This window comes from Struthio camelus, chromosome 4 (genome assembly GCF_040807025.1).
Source record: "Struthio camelus isolate bStrCam1 chromosome 4, bStrCam1.hap1, whole genome shotgun sequence".
NCBI lineage: Eukaryota > Metazoa > Chordata > Aves > Struthioniformes > Struthionidae > Struthio > Struthio camelus.
In genome coordinates, this window is record NC_090945.1 from 9,687,166 (window position 1) to 9,710,406 (window position 23,241).

Here is a 23,241-nt window from a genome sequence, read left to right on the forward strand (position 1 = left end):
CCTGGTTACCATCCCTTCCACCTGCCTGCCGTGGACCCGTCCTCTGAGCCCAGCCGAGACCTGAGATTCCTGCCAGGAGGAGGCTGGATGTGAATTGATTTGTGATTTTTGTTTCATTGCAACCTTTTTATTTCTCTGCCTTTGGAAGAGGCTGAGTGGAGGTAGGGAGGGGAACATCCCACCACCCTATTCCCCAGCTGCCCTCGGGGATGCAGTCAGTGCCAGTGATTGAATTTGTAGAGCCAACTCTCCCTGTGTCTGTGTGTGTATGTGCGTGCGTGCGCGTTTTCCTTTGGGTGGTGGTTTCCCCCTCTCTTTGCCTCTCGCTTGCAGCCGGAGCTGAACAAGAAGGCGGTGCGATTGGCTGCTGATTACACAGATCAGCCCCGAGAGCTGGGACTCACACTCACACTCACGCGCACACACCCCACAAAAACTCACCCGGGCTGCGCCTGCACCAGTCAAAGCAGGGGACGAGCATCCAGCCGTACGGAGAGCAATACCTCCACCTCTCGCCAAAAAACAACCTGCACAGCAAGGGAAATAAACACCTTCACTGCCAGCACCGGGAAGGACGGGCGGTTTACACGGTGGCGGTTTCCTCCCCCACTTTTCTTTTTTTTTTCCTTTTTCTTATTGCCAAAAAAGAGGAAACCCCATCTACGATTTTTAGCGCAGCCCCGTCTCCACCCGCCGCCGCCGCCGCCGGGGGCTGCATCTCGCCGAAGCAAACTTCCCTGGGGGTCTCGGTCCCGCCTGTCTGCCTGCGGGCCGGGGCAGGGGACGAGGGGGGCTCCGGAGCCCGCCCGGCCGGGTCGGAGGGGGCAGGATGGTGGGGTCGGCCCGCTGGGTGCTGTGCCTGTGCCTGGGCTGGGGCTGCCTGTGCCTGGCGCTGGGGGACGTGCTGAAGGCTCGCTGGGTCGGGCTGCGGAGGAGAGCGGCCCTGGGAGGAGTTCGGGGCGGCCGGGCGAGAGCCGCGGCAGGTGACTACGGCCTGGGGCAGCGGCAGCAGGAGGAGCGGCGGCGGCCGGAGCCGCTGCAGCCGGGGGACAAGGTCTCGGAGCACATGCTGCGGCTCTACGACCAGTACAGCGGCAGCGGCGGCGGGCAGGCGGCGGCGGCGGCCCCGCGGCCGCGAGACGCCGCGGGGCTGCCCGCGCTGCACCTCCGGCAGGGCAACACGGTGCGCGGCTTCCGCCCGCTGGGAGCAGGTGAGTCGGCGGGGCCGGGGCGGCGGCCGCGGGGGAGCCCGGGCTCGGCCCGCGGGCGGCTCGGAGGCGGCGGCTGGCTGCAGCGGCCGAGGGGGGCTCGGGCCCCGGTGCGAAGCCGGCGCGGGGCGGCCCGCGGCCGCAGAGCGGGGCCGGGGCGCCCCGGGGCACGGCGGCACGGCGGGGGGCTGCCCCGGCCCCGGCCGCTGCCCCGCTCCGGGCGCGCCTCCGCTGCGGAGGGAAGGGCGCTCGCTCGGGAGACCTCGGCCGCTCCGCTGCGACCTGCCTGGCTGCGGAAGCAGCTGATGTTCCAGTGCGACCGTGGAGGCAAATGAAATAGGTTTCAGTTCTGCCACAGAACTAAGGTAAAGGTCCGTTGGTGCCCCGGTGAACAGTGCTAGTCCTGAAGGACAAGCCGTCTCGCTGAACACAGCATGTGTTAGCACCCGGGGAAGTCGATGTAAGGCAAAAAAGGAGGAAAAGGACAAGGGAAGTAGTGTTTCCTCCAGCAACGCTCGTGTATTTTATGATAAAATGTTTACATTGTCTCACATATTTTAATTACTGTCTTATCTATTCAACTCTGTATGCATTGTCCCTACCCTAACATATGAGTACCATATGAGGGAAATGAGCTAATTACTATATGCTGTCTGGAGTCTCCTTTTATCAGTGCTTTGCACGTGTAGCTTCTGTTGAAATCAAGGGGTGATTTGCATATAATAGAGTAATAACATGATTTGGGAATCGTTTAGACTATGTAGAGAGTGCTCATTTTCAAACGGTGGTTATAGTAGTGGTAGACAGAGGAAACAGGAAAAGAATTGAGTTGAAGTACAGCTTGTGCATGTTAAATAGTGCATTGCAGCACATTTGGCAGTGGCACTTAGACCTCTGTCCTTCTGACTGCAGCTCTGATTATAGCTTGGCATGCACAGGTAGATTTATGAAAAATTTAAAGTCACTTTTCATAAAAGAATATTTATGGGGGGCGGGGGTAAGACTCTGTATGGCAACATTAGCACTGCTTATTGGTCTCATAACCACTGCAGTAAAGTTTTAAGCCCATGAAATGATGTGTGCTGATAACTAGGATGGCTGGGTGGAACGCCCTGGACAGCTGAAATGTTCAGTTCTTCAAAGCACACACGTGAGTACGGACCCTAATCTTGTGGGTCCCTCAGGGAACCGTATGCTGGTGGCCATGCGCTGAACACGGCAGGCTTGGTAGGCAGTATCGCAAAAGAACTGCGTCCTGGCAAAAAGGGAAGACCACCTTGTCTTAGTTCTGCATCCCACAGACTGCTCCTACTCTTTTTGTCTCTCTGACTACTGCAAGGGCTAAGTGTAAACACCAGAACCCTAACATGGCCATCACTGTGATATGATTCCTAAATCCACAGCATTCCCATAAACTTCCTATTTGTTTGACAACTGTTGTGCCACACCTAACAGCCTGATTTGTCAATCTCTTATTTTTTCATGACGCTAACGGATTAACCTAGCAGCTTTTTCACAGACAAACATCTGACAATACCACTGAGTTCTGTCTATGAGTTTCAGAGAGCTACACTGATTCTTTCCTCTCTCAGAAATCTAAATGAGAGCTGGGTGCCAAACTTTCCTTAGGTTTCTTTGGGAGTCATTACTTCTGATTCTTCAAAGGCAACGATGTCTATTATAGGATAGTGCTGCACAGAGATCAAACACCATGAATAATTGAATGGCTTTGGCATGTTAGATTCAGTCTACAAACACTCTCCATCATGTGTTACTGCAAGTATTTGTGTCCGAGACAGAGGTTTTGGAGGCAGGAGCCTTAAATACATTGGTTTCAGAGGACAGAGAGCTGGGACTCCCCAGCTGCTGCTTCCACAGAATTTTTGTGTGGAAGGAATTCTCTTATCCTTCTAATGTGACTAGTTTTCTCTGTGCTCAAGTCTAATATATATTGTTTTGTTCTGAAATAAACAGTGCCCTCACTGAAAAAAAGGAAAAGCATACTTTAAACTGAGTGATATTTGCTCCTTTAAGCATATCTGATTCAAGATATTTATTGTTCTAAACCTAGAAGGCCTTTGGTTGAAATCCCATCTCTGTGGTCTTTCTGATTATATTTATACTCTCACTTGACGTTGGGTGGCAGCAGTCCTATAAACACACTATTCACTAATCCCTTTCCTTCTCCTCCAATACTTTCACAGTTCAAGTGCCAAAGCAATAAATTGGAAGTGGTTATAAGTTTTTTGACACTTTTATAAGTATTTATGCAAAATATTTAACCAGTTAGCTGTTGTCTTTCTCTCCCTATAGACTGTAGCAGCTCATTTGAATGGTTACTCATGGCAGAAAAGTCCATTTCCATAAAAACCTTAGATCAAATGTCCCCCGAAGGGGATGAGAGGTGAGGGTAGAGAATGAAAAGAAAGGTTTCTGACTTCCTCCTTTTGCCTGTCTGCCCTGCCCGCTCTGCAATGGAAACAGCACATCCACAGTATTTTCTTTTTGAGATAACTTGACTCCAAATCCTCTGCTTTGAATGCTGCAGCTCCTTGGTTTCCCACAGGCTCCCTCCTTATCCTTGATAATCATTATTGTATTCATTAAATTAATCAATTATGTTGCTGTTACTCCTTCAACAAATTATATCATCCTGGGCTGCTAAACCCTTTAGGAGACAGCTTTCTACCTGAGATGAGCAGAACTTCCTTAAGAATCTATCAATTTCTCCTACTTCCACAGCAGGAGGCCATAAAGAAAATCTCCAGTGATTTCATTCAGTGTAACCAACCAATTTAACTATATATTTTCAGGAGAGAAACTCTTTCTTTTTTGAAACACAACTCAAATATGGCTGACCAGAAAAGACAAGGCATATGGAAATGCGTGAAAGTCCACGCTTCTCCCCTTTAGGATTTCTGGCTCTTCTATAACTGATGGTGTATACCACAAGGGAAAATCCTTCCCTACATTTCCCAGTAGACATTTTTTCAGGACCCTGTGAAGATAACGTGTTGTGTAACGAGACAAAAAAAAAGTAGGATTTGTTGAAAGGCTTCTCTGTCTTTTAGCCCAAGAAAAGGAAAGGTGTCCCCTAGGACAGCTGTAGTCTTACAATGAATAAACAGAAGGGAAAATAAGAGAGTGATTAATGAAAACAAGCATCTTAACAATTGTTAAATGCAAGTCTGTCTGTCTGTGGCTCAGTCCTCCGAGGGGAGAGGACGAGAACTCTGACCAAACCTGGGCACAGCTTAAGTTTCTGTCCGATGCTGACGTAAAATCTTTTGCACACCAGAGTTGAAAAATAGGTGGGATTATTAGTGGTTTGTTGTCTGGGTTGGGCTTTTGGGCCTTTGGTTTTGATGATTGTTCATGTGATTCTAGTCAGGCAAATTTGTTTTTCATTAATCTTGTAAAATTATCTTGACACATAATTGTTCGGTTTGAGTCACTCAAAATATTAACCTTTGATACTCATCACAAAGCCTGAAAAAATCCCCAAACGTGAGATCCATTTTAAGTGTATTAAGGATGTACTTCGTTTACAGTATATCCAGTTACGCTGCAGCACCATTTTCCTTCTTTGACTTAACTGCTCTAATTTAATTTTACATATTAGAGTCAAAGGATGTTCAGCCTCTGATTGCTGTGGCAGCTGTGTCAGGCTACAAGCGCAAAGTTGTGGGATATTTGTGAGATGACACCAGCAGCCTTTGTCTTGCCTAGGCCAGGCTTCACGGTGAGTTCTGCCTAAATAAAACGCCTCAAAGAGAGGATTTTTCTAGTCTTTGTCTGCAGGTACCACAGCAGCAAGTGATTTCCCATGCCACGTGACTCTAAAATGAAAGCTAGAAGAAGGATAGGCCGATACGTGAGTTACCGCTGAACATTTTCACACTTACGGTAAAGCATAATGGCAAGCGATGACCAAGTCCGCGCATCGGTTTCTGCCCGTGAACGCTCTTTTCTCCTGCCCATTGGCAAAACCACTGGATGGCCAGATCTACTGCTGGTGTAAATCTGCTTACTGCCAGTGCGTTCCCTAGAGGGGTGCTGACCTGCAGCTGCTGAGCCTCTGGACCTGGAGGAAAGATACAACCCAGAATAAATAAAAGAGAGAGTAGAAAGATAAAAGCCCAGAATACAAGACTTCTAGTTTGCATTGTGGTATTTCTAAATCATAGCATCACTAAAGAAATATGTCTTGCAAATGAGTCATTTAAAAAAACTCAAGTTTAATTGGAGGGTCCCTCTAATGATGTTATAGTAAAACTATACAGTCAGAAATTACTTTAAACTCTTTTTTATTGACTGAATTTCAATTAGTTTTAGGTATTACACCTGCCCCGGGCCAATTTTTGCGGTTTAAGAACTATGTTCTCCTCCTTTATCAAACGCTTTTCTTTCCTTTGTTGCGGTATGAAATGCCCATGCAAACAAGGGAAACCAAGTCCTGCACAGGGAAAACAGCTCATCACTGGCTGCCAACAGTCCAGTCTAGTCTCTTTCAGCTCCAGTAACATTAAGAGTCTGTCATAAAAATAGCTTTAAAAACATTGCAGGGGAGGATGAGGGGTGTATTTTTTCGTACACCACTATAAATACAGTGCAAACAGCAGCATCCTGCTAGATTTTTGGCAGAAGGCACTTTAAAGGTGCTAAGTTTTGTTTTAGGCAGTTTGGGCCTGACTCTGCAAACTTTATTCTAAGGCAAAGAGTCAGGATCTATAGGTTTGGTCTCTCAGGATGAGACCCAGAATTTGAATTTTCTGGCTTCTGTTACCGTGTCTCTCACTGTGCTGTCACACACACCAACAAACTGTGCTCAGAGTCCCTGGTCAGTCACAGTGTCTAGAGCACGTAACTTCCCATGTGACGAGTTGTGTCCTCAAGGGGACAGGCAGGGCACACAGTTTGGTTTTCATATGGCTGACCTACCTCCAGCAAGTGAAGAGGGAAAGTCAGCCTTTTGCGTTGCCCTTTCCCTGATTCATGTACTCTCTTGATGCTACCTGGCCTACTTCATTAGAGCACACTAGCTTAGAGCACACCACAACATGGTTTGACACTATGTTTAGTTTTCAGACCTGTTACGGTCTTTCTGCTTAAATTGTATGAAAAATAGATCATTTACCCACTGTGCAACGTATTTACGATGTGCAATGTACATATTCGTGTTTTCATGTCATAAAATCTGCTTGTAAATGACTGTGAGCATGCACCATCACTGCTTTTAAAAGGTCTTTATTTAAGTTATTATAGCTTTAAGCAGGGTGATGAGTTTTTATTTTTGTATGTCAAGTTACTAGCTGCTATAACCTCGGCTGCTTTGCTGAAAGAATTAATGAAATCTATTTGGCACAAAGTTTAATGCACTTTAAAAAGATAGGACAGGATTCTATTATTTTTTTCTCTGCACATACTCAAATTAGTAAGGGGGGAAGCAGCAATCAAGTAAAAGTGAAGATGGGAGGAAAGAAGAAACCTAGCTCCCAAATTTGTGTTCCCAGCCTGGAAGCTGTTCCCATTTCCAGCTCTCAGTGAACTTTCACAGTTGGGCTATGAACCCACAAAAACATGATTTTACAACGGAAACACTGATACATTAACTGTGTACTGGCACAAGGGCACCACTTTAATATATCATTTAAATGATGGCTAATGATGACTGTATAACTAAATAGCCCTCATTATTGCATCCTTTTTCACCCACGGGATAGGTTTGGCAGTCCATAAAAATGTCAGTGCATCCTCTATAAAGGTAAACACACCACATGTTAGTGGACTTGTTCCAGCTTATTGATGCTTGGAAATGCCCCTTGTAACATGAATGTATTTGTTCATGCTGGTGATGTCAGTCTCCACAGATCTGCAGCTTTTTCTTAAAATACCTTTTTAATGCTAGTAACAGTAACAAGCAATGCAAACAGCTGTGGGTTATTGTGCAAGGGTGGGGAAGCACAGGCCGTGCCTCTGAAGATTCAGCCGGTACAAGTATGTCGGTTGGAGTGCTATGAGCTTTATGGTCTAAGCCATCAGTAAAGGCACTGGCAGCTGTGATACTACTGTCATGTGAGTGACAGCACACCCCGAGATGGTGGCAGGGTGACGACCACCTGCATGACACAGCAAGGTATTTCTGCTCTAGGCCTGAAAACTGTACCTCCCCTTACCCCCCGGTGAGCTCTGTCAGCCCCTCTAATAGAGACTGGGGAAGTAGCCCTGGCCCCGTACAAGCTTTGCTGTGGTGTTGGTTGTCTAGTTTCATTCAAGAAAGGGAAGAGGGCACAGGTGAATTATGACTTTCACATGACAGGCGCATGGGCTGAGGAGGCCAGCTCAGTCTGTAGCCTACCCGTTTAGCTGCGTTTACCTCCCTGTTACGTTCTGCATGAATACAAGAAATGAAATGTTCTTCTTATGAAGTACCTTGCTTCCCCAATCCACAGCTGCCGTTTTGAAGCTCTACACAGTATAGGCAGGCAATACTAAACGTGCCCTGATGCCCGTCTTACCTACTGCAATTCAGAAGAGCTTTGTGCTGCTGAGCGTGGTTTTCAAAACTCATCAGCAGGCTGGCTGTGCAAACACATGGTGATTCCTTTAAGGAGAACAGAAAGCGCTGATAAAATCTGGCCTCAGAGTATCTAGAAGCTACCAATGTATTCCTTGCATATAGTTCTGTTCCTTCCACATATTTTCCCTTAGCGTTTTTTCCCTCTGAAATCTTCTCCTTATGTGCTTTGTTGCTGAGAAGTCTTCTGCACTTCCTGTTTTGTACTGCAAGAGAGAAGCAGACTTAACAAAACTCTCTTTAAGTAAGTAAGGGCTAAAAGACTGGCTCACTTAAAGGTGCTCTGATGGAAATCTGCTGCTTACAGAGTTGGGAAGGACAAAAAATGAGCCAGGGAAGTTACTGCTATTCAAACAGTAATACTGAGTTACCACGGCATTGCATTGTATGCTGGTGTGAGAGAGTGCAAGGTTACCAATTACAAAAGTTCAGAGATGTGAGATAGAATTTTTCCAGGCAGTAAGGTTGTGTCGTTGTATGCTTCCCTCCCCCCCCCATCTCCCCTCACCCCCTGTGATTTTACCCCAACCATTGCCTGCAGTGCAGGGACACACAGGGCTCTCAAGTTCTTCCCAAGACTGCCTTATCCCAAGAGCTGGCCAAGGCAGAGGGGGGCTTTCTGTCCAGCATCACTCTGAGCTGTCACACTTCAGCATCAAATACTTCAAAGAGCACGTGCGTGTCTGCCATTGAGCATTTTACACCTGAGCAACTAGCACAAAGAAAGCTGCTACAAATGTTTGATGTATAACCATTTTTGTTAGATACTGAAAACATAGAAAAAGCTATTATGATGCAATGATCTTCCAGGGCTTGTTTTTTTCACCCTTCAACCTGCAGAACGATTTTTTTATTGCCAAACAAATAGAGGGCTGTGTTGCAAGTAGATTTTATGTGTAAGATCTTTAAGCTCCTTTTATAGGGGGCAAACTGACCAGAGTCCTAAGCTGGGTTTAGACAGTCTGGCTTCTATTCCTGCTCTCTCCACTGGCTGCTAAGCAATTGTCGAAGGACTTTGCTCTGTAGTGTGCTCTCCCCCTCCTCCCTTCCATTTGGAACTGAGGTATTGATAACATCCTAGGATATATATTTTAATTAACTTTTACAAGCTATTAGAGTTGCTAACCCCCTAGCTAGGATTCCTTTGGGTTTTTGTTTGTTTGGGGTTCTCAGAACTTGGCGAGGGGACAAATCAATCCATCTGTCAATCTGTATAAGCAATTAAAAAGACTAACACCTCAGCTCACATCAGTCAATATAACTTTACTGGTGTGATTGGAAGCAAGCTGGATGAGGCTCATGGAAAGCTTCCTGCTTTGCAATATAATTCTGTTAGATGCTACTCAGTACCTCCGGGCCTTTGTTAACAGTTGAAATTATGCTATTGTGGGATCTTCAACAGCCTGTGTGCTCTGGGTTTGAGGCTGAAGTTTCTGAAGTTTCATTGTGAAATTGAATTTTCCTGAAGAGAAGCTGCATTTGCAGGTGTTTTACAGCTGAATCTTTCCTTATGTAGCTGCCATTTTTAAGGGTAATTACTAGCCTGGAGAATGCTTATTTGATTTCATTGCTCACATCTAGGAGTCAGTTATCTGACTGTCACACAAAGGATGTAATGGACACAGTGTTCCTAAGCTGTGACAGAAACCCAAGTCACACAGTTGTGTTTTTGTGAGATGAGTCCCAGCAAATCCATAGAACATCTGTGCTGGCTGCTAATAACTGCTTTCAAGATGACATGCATTTTGCAAACTGAATTATTTGAAAACTTTTCTGAGCTGTTTGAGCATGGAGGTCTTTCAGAAAGAAAACAGCTCCACCTACTGCTAACAATTAGTTTTTGGTGTAGTGAAATACTAAGAGTGGCTTCTTGAGTTTTGCTTTTAATCAAAAGTATATATTCCTCCTGTGGCTGCTTCACGCCAGCTAGAGTTTCTTTATAAACAAAAGCAGCTTGTTTTGTGTTCCACTACAATATGTCAATTTAGAACAGGCAGTATTTGTTAAATGGATTTCTTATTAAAACTTAAAATCAAAACTTGTGGTTCAACATACAAGAGTGATTCAAAAAATAACTTCATAAACAGGCATGCATGAGACACAAATTCTAGTTCCTAAGACTGATGTACTTAGTGCTCTGCCAAATTATCTATTAACCCTATTATATCAGTGATTACAAACCAAGCAGAGATCAGGTGTTCATGTGTGCTTACTACAAATGTAATAAGTAGCTGCTTTTGGACTTCATGAATTAAAAGTAGGATTGAACCCATGAAAAATCTAGTTTCCCAGTAATAAGTAATAGGTAGAAACTGGATGGATTTGGTTTGTTAATTTTCAGCTATTGGAAACTTAGCTACCAGCACCTATGGGATCCACTATCAGGCTGGGCTGAGTGTATAAACCAGGTTGTCTTGCCTAGATGATTTGGTCTCTTTTTTTCCTTTTTTAGGTGAAAAGCATATGATTCAGCATATGATTTTTAGGTGAAAAGCATATGATTTATGGGCAGAAACTGAACCACAGGAAGTTCCATCTGAACCTGAGAAAAAACTTCTTCACTGTGAGGGTGACAGAGCATTGGAACAGGTTGCCCAGAGAGGTGGTGGAGTCTCCTTCGCTGGAGATATTCAAAAGCCGTCTGGACGTGATCCTGGGCAATATGCTCTAGGTGACCCTGCTTGAGCAGGGAGGTTGGACTAGATGATCTCCAGAGGTCCCTTCCAACCTAAACGATTCTGTGATTCTGTGATTCTGTGATTCTGTGATTATTTTTCCATACTTAAACGAAGCAATGCATGTGATATACTGGGGAGGGAGGCTCTGTCTTTCTAGTGAGGTGGTTCCTGCTTTTTTTTAATATATTTTGTTCTCCAAAATATTAGTTAAAAAAAGAGGCCACTTGGGTTTTGGGGAGGGGGCTGGTGAGGAAGAGGAAGAATATGGTCGTTTGATGGGCACATTTGAATGGCATTAGTAGATGTGATATTGCCAGTCAGATCCTGGAAGCCCAGAATGTCACCTAGATCATAAAGCTGTCAAAGTTTTTGAAAGATCAGTCCTGGAAATGATTTGTTTTCACTTGCTTGGGCAAACGACTTTGTGAAAGCGGGGGAGGCCGTTCTTCCCTACTGCAGAGTTGCAAAACTCTGTAAACTCCAACTTCTCTTCACCCTGTGGAAAGGGTTTTGACATGCCATGATGTCAAAGAAGCAGTTAACTTAGTGTTGCTTTGTTTTCCTAACGTATCGGGTTGTTTCCCCTCCTTTGGGGGGCTGTAGAGCATACCTTTGTTTTACTGTATTTGACTTTTCCATACAGCCTGGTTTTACAGCTCTCAATAGCACCTTAATGTTTGCATCTATATTTCTCCTGTTCTGAAGGACAGACATAATCATAGTCCAATCAGGAAATTAAAAAAAAAAAATTAAGCCTCACCCCCCAAGCCTTTCTGTTGCACCCTACAGGGGCTGAAAGTAGTCAGCCATACATTTTCACAGATCAAGCCTGTGTTAGGATTGCGTCTTTGGGTTTGTGCAGGATACCTGTGGTTAGGCTGACTTCTCTAATTTCACAGCTGTGGAAACCCCACTTTCCACTGCATCCCTCCTAATTGATACAGTAACATCCTGACCATGAAGAAGTATTTTCCTTGGCTTGTTTCCTTCTACACAGAGGCAAGTGGGTGCATTTTGTCCCTTGTCTCCCCTCGCAAGACATTAAGTTTTAATGCTTTCTTTTGGTTATCAGGGTTGCTGTAGTACTGTCCATCTACCTCCAGCTACTCTAGTAAATATTTTGCGTGGCAGCTCTGACTGTCATGAAAATTAATGAAACATCCTAGGTAGAATGACTGAATTTACCTGATGTAACTGATGCAACCCAGGGTCTGCTTATTCTAGCAGCAAACTTCTGTTATGATCAGTATCGGACCTAGCCAAAAGGCTGTCAGACAAGCTTGTGCGTCTTTAGCTCATTAGAAATGGTGAGTTTTCTCTCTCCCTCTCTAGAACTGACATCCAAGCCTTAAAAATGATTAAACAGTGATTCTTCCCTGGTATTTCTCTTTCCCATGTCTTCAGAAGCAGGCCACATTTTTTCTTTGTGGGCAATATTGTTGTTAGTAAGTTATACTTGCTACTGTGCCCAACTCTAGCCTTGTGAAGGGCTCTGGTCAATGAACACTCAACTGCGCATGTGAAGGTTGCTCCGCCCATTTCAGGGGCCAAGAACTTGCTCTTATTCTCATGGGGACATGGTTAGTATTGAGTGGAAGCATCCTTTGTACTTCAGTTTGTAACACAGGATTTAAGCTGGTCTTTTGGTTTAGCTTTTCAAATACTCAATACTTTCTGTGTTTGCGTACCCATTTTGCACCTTGATATATGTATGCAGCTGTAACAAATGTTATGTATTTGGGTCCCTCTTCAAGAGTCTCTTGAAAACTTAGAAGCTAAGAATAAATGCACCCATTCCCCTAAAGTTTTGTGGATAGAGCCCAGATGATCACAGAGGAGCAGGGTGGAAGTTTTAAAGGAACTAGTTAGCCTTTTTTGCATTGAATAGCTTGACAGAAACGGCTCAGACAACTGATCTGAGAGTATATTTTTAAGTCTGTGGCAACACCAAGAATCAAGACCCATTTGCATCCAAGCTTTTCCTCTTCACCACAGCCAGGAGTAATGAAGAGAATCTTTTCTTTCTAACTGTGGTTCATCAGTATAATAGATGTTTACAAACAATCCAATGCCTAATAAAGCTGATGGGAGCCTTTCTCAAACTTCAGCTGGGTCTGGGCTACAGCATGAGTCAGTGCTGTTGATATCTCATTTGTCTTGGACAAAGAGAGACAATTCTTTAGACAGGGTATGGCAGGGCAGCCATAGTCACCTAAGAATCATTTTGAGACAGGGTAGGGGGGCATTTAAAAAAAAAGAGGATAAGAGCAAAACCTTACTTTGGTATTGCTCAAGTTTCCTGATGATGTGTACAGTCTTCAATGCATCTCTTATCAAGCTGTGTTCCTGTGACCAAGTTTGTTTGTTGCATTCAGAGGAGCAGTGGTAAATGCATGAGCATTTCTGGATGGAGATATGTATTGCAAGAGAAGAAGATAGAAAGTACGTGATTTAAAATCATCAGTTGGCTGACTGGGTCATTATTCTGAACAGAGGCCTAAATCTGTTCCCAGAATACTGCATGCAAACTTCCCCTGAGCTTAATGTATAAGCTAGAAAGCAAGACATCTAGTCCTTTTGGACTAGATGTCCATAACACTTTGAATTGCCCATACTCTTATGTAAATATTTATTCTTCTAGGGAGCCCTGGAAGCCAAGAGCTGTATGTTTTTAACTTGACCTCACTCACCAAGTCTGAAAATATCTTGTCAGCTTCAGTGTATTATTATATTGGTGATCTGCTGAGTGCTAGCTGGAACTGTTCCCGATCCAGAGACTGTTCTCATCACAGGCACAGGAAACCTGAAATTCAGATTCATCTTTCAGTTTGGACCTTGCCTTCTGTTGGGAACCGGACTCGGAGTCTGGGACATTTCCTAATAAATGTCTCCACTGCTTACCGGGATGTTCTTTCCTGGCAGTGGAAGGATATCACTCAGGTCCTGCATGAGGCAAAACAAAACAATGAACTTCTGATCAGTGTCAAAATGGATCTGACTAGCCATCACCCCTGGAAAAGGGCACCTTCTCGCTACGAACCCTACATTCTGGTATATGCCAATGATTCTGCTATTTCAGAGCCGGAGAGTGTTGTCTCTAGTTTGCAAGGGCACCGTAATCCCCTGGTGAGGATCTTTCCCAGGACAGAAAACCATGTAAAGAGCAGCCTTGGCAAGCGACGGCGGAAACGCTCCACAAACGTCCTGTTGCCATTGCAGAACAATGAGCTTCCAGGAGCCGAGTACCAGTACAACGAGGATGAGAGATGGGAAGATAGAAAACCCTACAAAACCCTCCAGCCACGGCTGGCAGAGAGGGCAAAGAGTAAGAAAAAGCAGAGGAAAAACCATCACCAGAAGAGCCAGACTCTCCAGTTTGATGAACAAACCTTGAAGAAGGCAAGGAGAAAGCAGTGGAATGAGCCAAGGTACTGCGCCCGGCGCTATCTCAAGGTGGATTTTGCAGACATAGGCTGGAGCGAGTGGATTATTTCCCCTAAATCCTTTGATGCCTATTACTGCTCAGGAGAATGCCAGTTCCCAATTCCAAAGGTACTGTGTTTATTAATTCTTTTACATTGTCTGTTATTGTCCCATCACTATAGAGCGGGAATACTCATATAGGCTTTATAAATTATGCATTTTTTCCCCAATCTCAGTAAAATCAAGCTTGTTTGCTATTACATATTAGGCTACAGTATAAATAAGTGATATCTTCATGTCTTGTGCTACAAGGAACAGTGGTTAAAACAGTTAGTATGAAGACAGACTTGCAAAGATAATGAAAAAAATACTACACAGGAGTAGTTTTTGTCCAGAAACCAAATAGCTATAAAACACTTGCTGAAGAGTGCTAATGATGTGTGAGCTTGTTATTAACCTGTTTAACAAACATAATATAGGATAGACCCAGGAAATTGCTTATTAGACAGTAGTAATAGTGCCATGAAAACTCTGCTGGCAGACCAGAAGTGGGATCAGTCGGTATAGCACATTCTAGGGTAAATATGTGCCTCATGAGGCATTAATATTACAGTGGAAGAGTGCGTCTGTGGAGCTATAGGAGTGGTTGTGATCTCTAAATGTAAGGCAAAGAGCTGAATGAATCACTTGTATAACACCTACTGAAGAAGAGATTGGTATCTATGCAAGACCATTCTAAGCTACAACTATAAACACAGCGGATCCACGGGCAATGGATCCTGGCAAACTGACTCCCAAAATCCCTCCTTTGATGAGATTCTTCCATGTGAGTAGCAAGAAAGGGTTATGTAATTCTGGCCCTATGACTTAGACTGATGTACTTGGCTCCTTAAAATCAAATGCCCAGTCTCATTACTAGTGGCATGCTTCTCCCTGGAGCCTACCAAAACCTGACAATGGCAGTATTTAATATTGGCCTAAAAAATAATGCCTACAGGAAATTCCAGTAAAGGCAGGGCTTTTGGTCTCACTGTAACCTCATATTCAAAAGTCTTTATTTTGGACATAATGAAGCCTTAGCACTGATTTCCAAAATTTATGTGGAATTTCAGTGACTTCAGGACTCAAGTGAGTCCTTTGAAAATGACAGGTGGAGGATTGTACCAAAGGTGATGGAGGCCAAAGAGGGCGAGCTGAGGAAGGCAGACTTATGTGACTACTTCAGACAGCAATGGAGGGCTTTCAGGTTTCTGATCAAAGGAGAAAAGAAAACAGGAAGAGATATGGTCATTACCTTTGAATAAATTGGATCGTGCCTTCTACTTTATTGTTAATGGGAATCATGCTCTACCACACCAGTAACTCAGCATATGGCTTAGAAATTTTAAAAGCACTGGGCCTGGACTTTTTTCATTCTAACTTTATGGACACGAAAAACTATACAAACGCCCTCCATATCCCTCTGCTTAAGACTGGGTCAGCATTTCCAGTTGCAGCTTTGTTTAGAACAGCTTCATCTCAATGATAATAAGCGTTGCTCTGAAAGACCAGTCTTGGCTCAGAAGAAAATAGTGTGTGATACCGGAACAGTTCAGGTATTTTAATTCAAAGGAGTAAACAAGAATAAAGTGTCTTTATTTCAGCTGACCCTGGCCCCTAAAATATGCTTCACTTAAAATAAGAGGCCTACTATGGGCTACCATCAGTATCACAAAAGAAACAAAACAAACAGTGAAATATGCCTTGTACAAGCAGTGATTCTCTTGGAGGTCAGTATCAGTTAAGTTCCTACATATTTATGATAACAAGGTAAAAATGTGTAGCAGCTTCTCAGAAAGGCTTGAAAGTATCTCAGTGCAAGCCCAAAAGTATTTAGGCATTCTTTTAGCTCTCAAAAAGTAAATGATAGTTGAGGTGCCTAGCAACTCCTAGGATCTAGCATTTGCTAGAGCATAACCATTCCATCTCAGTCATTTGACATGTTTTTTTTTTTATATTTGGCAGACATGCAAAATAGGTTTTTACTTACTGAGACTGAAATGGCTTTAAGAGAAGCTCTCTCTTAATAGTCAGTGTATGTTGTATGTTTTGAGTGAGGAGCCATGCCTGATGCAAAGAGAGTGGGAAGAATTCCCTTTGCCTTCAGGAAGGTATAGATCAAACCTAAAAATGATTGGTAATGTGCATCCTCTAGATAAAACAAGGCTTTCTCCAAAGTCATTTTGAATGTAGTTGTTTTAGAAGCACTTGTTACTGGTCTCTGCCTACTTCTGAAATCTAATTTCTACTGAAATCCAATCCTGCCCAGAGCTGATGGGAAATTCCTAATTTGAGATAGAAAACAAGTCTCTCTTAAGGAGTCGAGATCAGGCTTTGAGAATATGGATCCTCTAGTAGCAAGGAGAGTAAGTATCTTCAGAGAGACACACAAAGCCCCAGGAACTAAAAGCACAGTCATAATAAAGAGGCAATGTAATAGTAAGGTTCATTTTCCTTACATAGGGCCTTCGTTAGGACCTGCACCCGCAAAATCCCTGATGTGCTCCAGAATCTCAAGGCCTAATTCCCGGAGTAGTTTCAAACCTCTGGAAACAAGCACAGTGAGCTATACAAACACTCGTGCTAGTAAAACGCCCTGAGATCAGTTGAGTACCAGTGATTCTGAAGAGGCGAAATGAATTTAATTGAAGGTTCAACTTTTGTTTGATGCTCCAAGGCATGACAGGGAAGAACTTACAGTGCACACAACAGAAGGATAGTTAACAGGTATTTTGCTTGGGTGAAAAATGAGTTCCAGCTTTATCTGTGAGTTGTCCATCTTTGGCTAATTCTCCCAAGGAATTACAGTCTGCATAAGAACATTTTCTAACATAGACTCAAATTTATTTCTGCCAAAAGCAGGTTGTGCTTTGCTGCAAATAATAGCATGGGTCTCTGATATGTCATGTTTTAACATCATCCACCCAAGTAAGTAGACTTGCAGTACTGGCTACTACTGTCATTGTAACTGAACCTAGCAGTCCCAAGGGTGTTCTCTCCCTCTTCCTCTTCACCCCTCCACTCTCCACCTGGGATAGGCATGTACAACACAATCAGAAGTGGTCTCTGTTCTGGAAGAGCTTACAGTAGAAAAAGGTGAGAAAAAAAAAAAGGAGAAATGGGTAGGCAAATCACAAAAATTAAGGTCAAAAGGTCTGAATGCCATGAATTAAGCCTATAGCCCAAGTTTATCAGTGCCTTACGAGGATACCAATTTTCCTCTGTGAACTCTTGCTCAAAGATCTGATCCTGCCTTTCTGTGCAAAACTGCCTACACGTGGTTGGGTCAGGATATAAAAGCAGAGTGTTAAGAGTTATTTAGACATTGTGAAGCTGAATACTTGCTGCCATATGCTACAGAGAGAACTAGTTTGTTACGAGAGCAGGTAGTTGAAACCCTGTCATAAGTCTGGTTCCCTGAAAGCAATTGCTAAAATTTCTGTTCATGCTGGAATTCTGGAAACTACTCCTTTTGTGCACTTTTTTAATAGTTCAAAAAAAAAAAAAAAACCTTTGTATGTGTGTGTATATATATATATATATATATATACACATATATATATATATAAAGATGAAACAAGCATCTTTCACAGCCATGTGTTATTCTTGAGCCATACATAATAGCTGGTGCTACTAATAGGACTGCATTTGCAAAATGATACTATAACCATCAGGCAATAACAAACTAATCTGTGCCTATGGGTATATAATGTTCCCTTGCTGAGGGCGAGCTCCTAAAGTTGACAACCTGTTGGATAATTAAGAACAGATGTGCCTCTTCCCCCTCCCTCTCCACCTCCAAATATTCTGGCCCTACCCTTTCCCTGATTTCAATTAGCTGGTGTGACTGCTGTCAAGCCCACATGTGCTGGGCTTGCAGAACACCACGGAGCATACAGGCCAGGCAGACCTTTTCCCAGGTCAGGAATGAAAGCTCATAACTGACATCATTTGCCCCACTCCTAAATACATCTCTAATGAAATTCAACAGGGTAGCAAGTCTCCCAAGGATGCATGTAGGTTAGCAGGTGCAGCCTTAGCCACAGCTGGACTCATTCACAGATTTGGCAGTTTGGAGTCAGCTCAGTTTTTCCCTCCCACTGCTCCTCCTGGCCTCCCCTCCCTCCTCTCCTCTTAATAGAAAATCTTTGCCTGTTTTTCATTAGCCTGTGCTGGACAGAGCATATGCAGCCTTGAGGCAAAGATGACCTAACTCCCCCCTACTTATATGCAGGGCATAATGCCAGTTCAGTACTCCAGGGTGGGTTTTGGTTTTCTGAAAAGCACTCAGCTTTGGGCTTTACTCTGGTCCCAGTTAAATTCCCCATTGGCAGAAGCAGAGTTATGCCAAGGCTAGTTATCTTCAAAATTGCACCTTAAAGGCCAGGAGCGCTGTATTCATGACAGACTTCAAGTCAGTACAGAGGACGTTCTGTATCAAAAGATACCCACATAAAATAGACCCATTTCTTGCTGAGCTCATGTATAATACAGTAACAGAGGGTATCTGGGCTATTTTCACTGATACTATAAGGTCTATGAACAATATTTGAGATCAGTTCTGTACATAAAAACATACTTGCTTCTGAACAACTCCCTGGGATATAATATAGCTCAGGGCCCAGCCCAAAGAGGGAACTCAAGGAAGAATTTAAAACTCCACCCAGTCAGATTGACTGATTAGCTGTATCAAAACCTCAGCCATTACAAAATGGCATGGTGCCATAAACCAGTGAATCGCTGGTCTCCTCTTCAGTATAATATAATTATGTCTGGTAATTTCAAACTTGGCCAGCAGAAAACACAAAAGAAGGAAAAAAGAATGTGCACTCTTTGGGAAACTGTACCAGTGGTATAGATTTCCATATCTGAAGAGAAATGAAGGGTTTCCAGTGAGACCTTAACCTGACATATTCTGAAACTTGTTTTGAATTCCATTTCCACTGGCAATGGGGATAGCATGTCAATTTCATTTAGACTGTTTTAACCTTTTGACATCTGATCAGAAGGCTTAGAAGACCTAGCTTTTTGCCCCTGATGACTTTTGTGGCATCTGCTCCACTGGAATGGAGTAAGGCAACAAGCCTGCATGCCACCTGAGCTTTCACACCCTTTTGCAAGTAGAATTGATACAAAAATTTGAATTGTGTACAAATCTAACAAACTCTAAAAATCCTTATAAGCTACTGCTGATTAATATAGGTGTTCTTGAATTAAAAACAAGCAAACAAACAAATGAAAGTGTCTGTCTTGAGATCTGCTAGCTAGATTGACAGAAATGCCTTTGTAACCATGCTGGCTAACCTACAGCCTTTAAGAGGTTAGTGCAGCAAGCTTTGCATTTGTATTTAAAACAGAACATCACCAAGAACTTCCACCCCATTCATCTGGTAAGATAGTACACTTAAACAGTAATGGGCAAAAAATCAGGTAAAACTCCTATGTTTAAAAATGGATCTGAATCCCAAAAATACTTAAGAACTTTCTAAATCTCTTGAAGGATAAGCAGAAGCTAGGAATATGCACTATTTGTTGCTCAGGCTCTCTGCATGCAAGATGGGTTCCTTATCAGAAGGAGGAAAACTGCTCAGATTACATTTAACACATACATAAAGAATAGCTGAATGCTCCCAAGTGAATCCTTTCCAATTCCAATCCTTTCTGTGTCAAATGGTTCCTGTTCTCGCTTGAGACTAGTTTTGACAACTATGATATGGAAAAGTCCGTTCTGATTCAATTCTGTTGAAAATCACAGAACGTCTGTCTCTGTAAGAAAGAAGAAAAGCACAATTGGCATCAGTCGGAAGCTATGTTTTCTTAAGTGGGGACAGGTTAGACATCCATGTGTATTGCCAGCAGAACTGGAAGCAGATACTTTAAAACGTACTAAGAGGCTACATAAATGATATAATGAGCCAGAATATCACAGTTATTTCTGTGCTTTTTGCATGCAAGTTTGTTAGGATTTGCAAATCAGGTGGTTAGATATCTAATCCTCATCACTGATTTTTCGAGAGGCAAATCATCTCTCATACCAGCAAAACTGCAGATTGCAAATTTGGTCCAAATAATCCTGTTACATATATTTCTTTGTGGCATCTGACTGAGCATATCTAACCATGTGATTCCCAGGGTCTTTGTGTAAGTGGAGCTCTCAAAAGCATTGTTAAAATTTCTCTCTCGCCAAAAAAAAAAAAGTCTTAGGCTAAAAAGTATACTTGTGCATTTCTCATGCTCACCTACCATAAGTACTACAGATATTTGGTTCTGGAAAGGTTTAGGGGTTCAGAGGTAAAATGTAATATAAGCATTTTTCAGTCGTCTGACTGGTCAGATTTTGCTTTTTTCTTATAACAAACCAAAATGTGCTCCCATTTACATGAATATAAAGCCAGGAAACCCTGTCCTTTGGAACAAAATGTCACCTTAATATGAGATACAGCAGACTTGGGATTTGGGGGCTCTGTTATTCAGTAATGTCACTGATTATGTATGTTACAGATGAAAGGTGTGTTTATTCATAACATAATCAAATTTACAATGGAACAATTTGAGCTATTTGGCAGGGAAGATGAAGAAAACAACGAAACCTTGCAAGACAGCAAACTGGCACAATTAACGCGATGGTGTAAAGTACTGCCATGCTCTCCTCTGTACACACCTGATCGACTTTTGTTATTCCTGATGCACTCACATTCCATCAGACTAACTTCCCAGCATACAGGTTATATTTATTTAGCTCCCCTAATGAATCAGCCTACTAGTGTAAGGTTGACTGCCTCACTCCTGCCATACAGGTTTTATGACTAAATTGCAGCCTGCATGTAACTGATTTCACAGGGGAAGAGACTTCCTTGACCTACAGGTACACCTTGTTTCAAGGCCTGCTGCCTGGGCGTTTTCCTAGAAAGGCACGTCCCACAGAGAGCCAGAGGCTGCCCTGTCCCCAAGAAAGTTGTGGAGCAACAGTGACATCCAGTGGCCAGCAGAACCAGGCCAGATTCGCATTCCCAGCTGCTGGCTTAGGCGCATAGTGATGGCAACTGGAAATGGTCCTGAGTAAAAGACACTGTGTACAACCAGACAGCCTTTTGGTCTCCACAGGGCCCTTTTGTTCCAAAACAGTATAGAGTACATGGGTCCATTCTGACATGGGTGCATTTTCCTTTTATGCTTTATCTTTCTCTTGCAGGCCTTGAAGCCCTCAAATCATGCCACCATCCAGAGTATAGTGAGAGCGGTTGGGGTCGTCCCGGGCATTCCCGAGCCTTGCTGTGTTCCTGACAAAATGTCTTCTCTTAGCATCTTATTCTTTGATGAAAATAAGAATGTGGTTCTTAAGGTCTACCCCAACATGACAGTGGAGTCCTGTGCATGCAGATAACAACTCAGCGGACCCTTTTGAAATGCTGAGGTGATCGGTTGCTATTTTGTTATTGTTTTTCATGATTTCTACTTTTTGTTTGCACTGCCAATGCATTTCATTCTGAAAAAAGAAAATAAACAAATCCGAATAAGAGAATGGAGTGGATTCTGAATAGAAATTCCAAGGAAGGGCAATATGAAAACTTAATGCATCTTTGGATTTGACCAAGAGGTAAGTCTTGGCAATGGGGACTGACTGTTTCTGTTGAAATACAGAGATGAAAGAGAAATTTACAGAAGACTCTTCAAGATTTTAGAGACTGTCAGAAGGACAAATTGATCTATTTTTGTACAAGATTTTGGAAAGAGCAGTAGCTGTTAATTCTTGTCTCCGTTCTTCTAGTGACTAATGGGAATGGAGATTAGAAATATACTATTCATTTTAAAGCTAAGCTTTCTGCTTTAGATTACTGATTAGAGCGCAGCAAGTAAGAAAAAAACTAAACAAATCCAACTTTCTAAGAGCCTTAGATAATCCAACTAAGACATGTATTTGCTCAGTATGACATGTCACTGATTGTGTATGTATATTCATTTTCATTAACATATTCCTTGTAATTCAACTTTTTAGATCTCAGTCACCTCAGTCCAAAGAAACAAACCCATTACTGCTGCATTTGAAATTGTAGTATCTCAAAAGCAAAGACTTTTCTTTCATGCCACTGTGAAACTCAGTGGGCTAAGGATATGAAAGTACCACACTCGGTGAAGCAGCTGAGTGACTTGTTCGTAAGAAATATTCCATAAAATATTTGCAAATAATCTATGCACAAATTATGGTAGTTGATTCCTGACGTAAAATTATTTGGTGCATAATTCTTGATCTGTAAACTTTCACTATGATTAATTTATCAAAACTGGCTCTGGTTGGTGAGTTTTAATTGGTTACATTAATTTGATGTAGCATGTTTTTCTTCTCACCTTGGTTCACTTCTGCTCTTAAAATCAAATTTGTTGCACCTACGCTGTCAATTTAAGAATTCTTTGCAGTAAGTTTTGCACAAAAAAATATAAAATATGCTTTCAATTAATTTATCCATCAGCATATTCATTTGGGAAACTACTAGCAGAAAAAAAGTCTAATGGATCATATATATAACTGCAAAGAGCTCATTCTGTTATCTGATGACTATTCACAGAAATACTTAGAAACCCCAGTTCCATTTCCACCAACATAATCTAGAAAGGATAATGTTTTTTTAAAGCTTCTCTGGCTGGCAAGAACAATGTTTAGATTGCACTGAGGATCAATGCTGAATAACCTTTTCCATAAGTTATCTACGTGACTTTATGAAATGGTGTCCTTAAATAGCAAATATGCATTGTGAATAAATTAATTTCTAGTCATCATGAGAGTTAGATTCTCTACTTTGGAGTCAGCAGTTTCTTAGTATATTGAAGGTGATTACAATATTCCTCTGTAAATGCTTTTTTTGCAGGTTCATTGCTATTTGAGGCTATTTCAAACACTCAGTCATTGATTTTTGTATTTGGTCACTGGTGCTATCATGTTTACCAACCTGAATAATGTGCATGTTTGTGAGAGGTGTAGACTTGGAACATAATAATCTATGAATTCTTTCAGCAATCGCTTTTTACCTGCACAAAGACCAAATTGAAGTTGACAGGAATTTCACTTCAAAAAAGAACCACAGATTAGGCCCAGATGCAAGTTACGCTTGCAGCCCTTCCCTTATCCTGCTTGAATAGCATACCCCTTCAGTCAGATTCCCAAACAGTGTAATTTGATACCTTTTTATGGGCTCTAGTTAAGTGATATTAATTAGCACAGCCAGCAGACCTGATTGTTGTATGTTAGGTTTCCAAGAGCTCTGCAGCAGAATATTGCCTTAAAGGATCTGTGTCATGGAACTCTAGGAGAAAAGTCTCC

At 42.7% G+C, this 23,241-nt stretch overlaps 1 protein-coding gene across 1 annotated transcript; it reads left to right on the plus strand.

Annotated features, from left to right (window-relative positions):
- Positions 1-517: 517 nt before the first annotated feature.
- BMP3 (bone morphogenetic protein 3) lies at positions 518-22,705 on the plus strand. Its single transcript, XM_068941330.1, has 3 exons — positions 518-1,211; positions 13,105-14,015; positions 21,118-22,705. The coding sequence occupies exons 1-3, from the start codon at positions 830-832 to the stop codon at positions 21,307-21,309; spliced, it is 1,485 nt and encodes a 494-aa protein (XP_068797431.1). The 5' UTR covers positions 518-829; the 3' UTR covers positions 21,310-22,705.
- Positions 22,706-23,241: the final 536 nt, after the last annotated feature.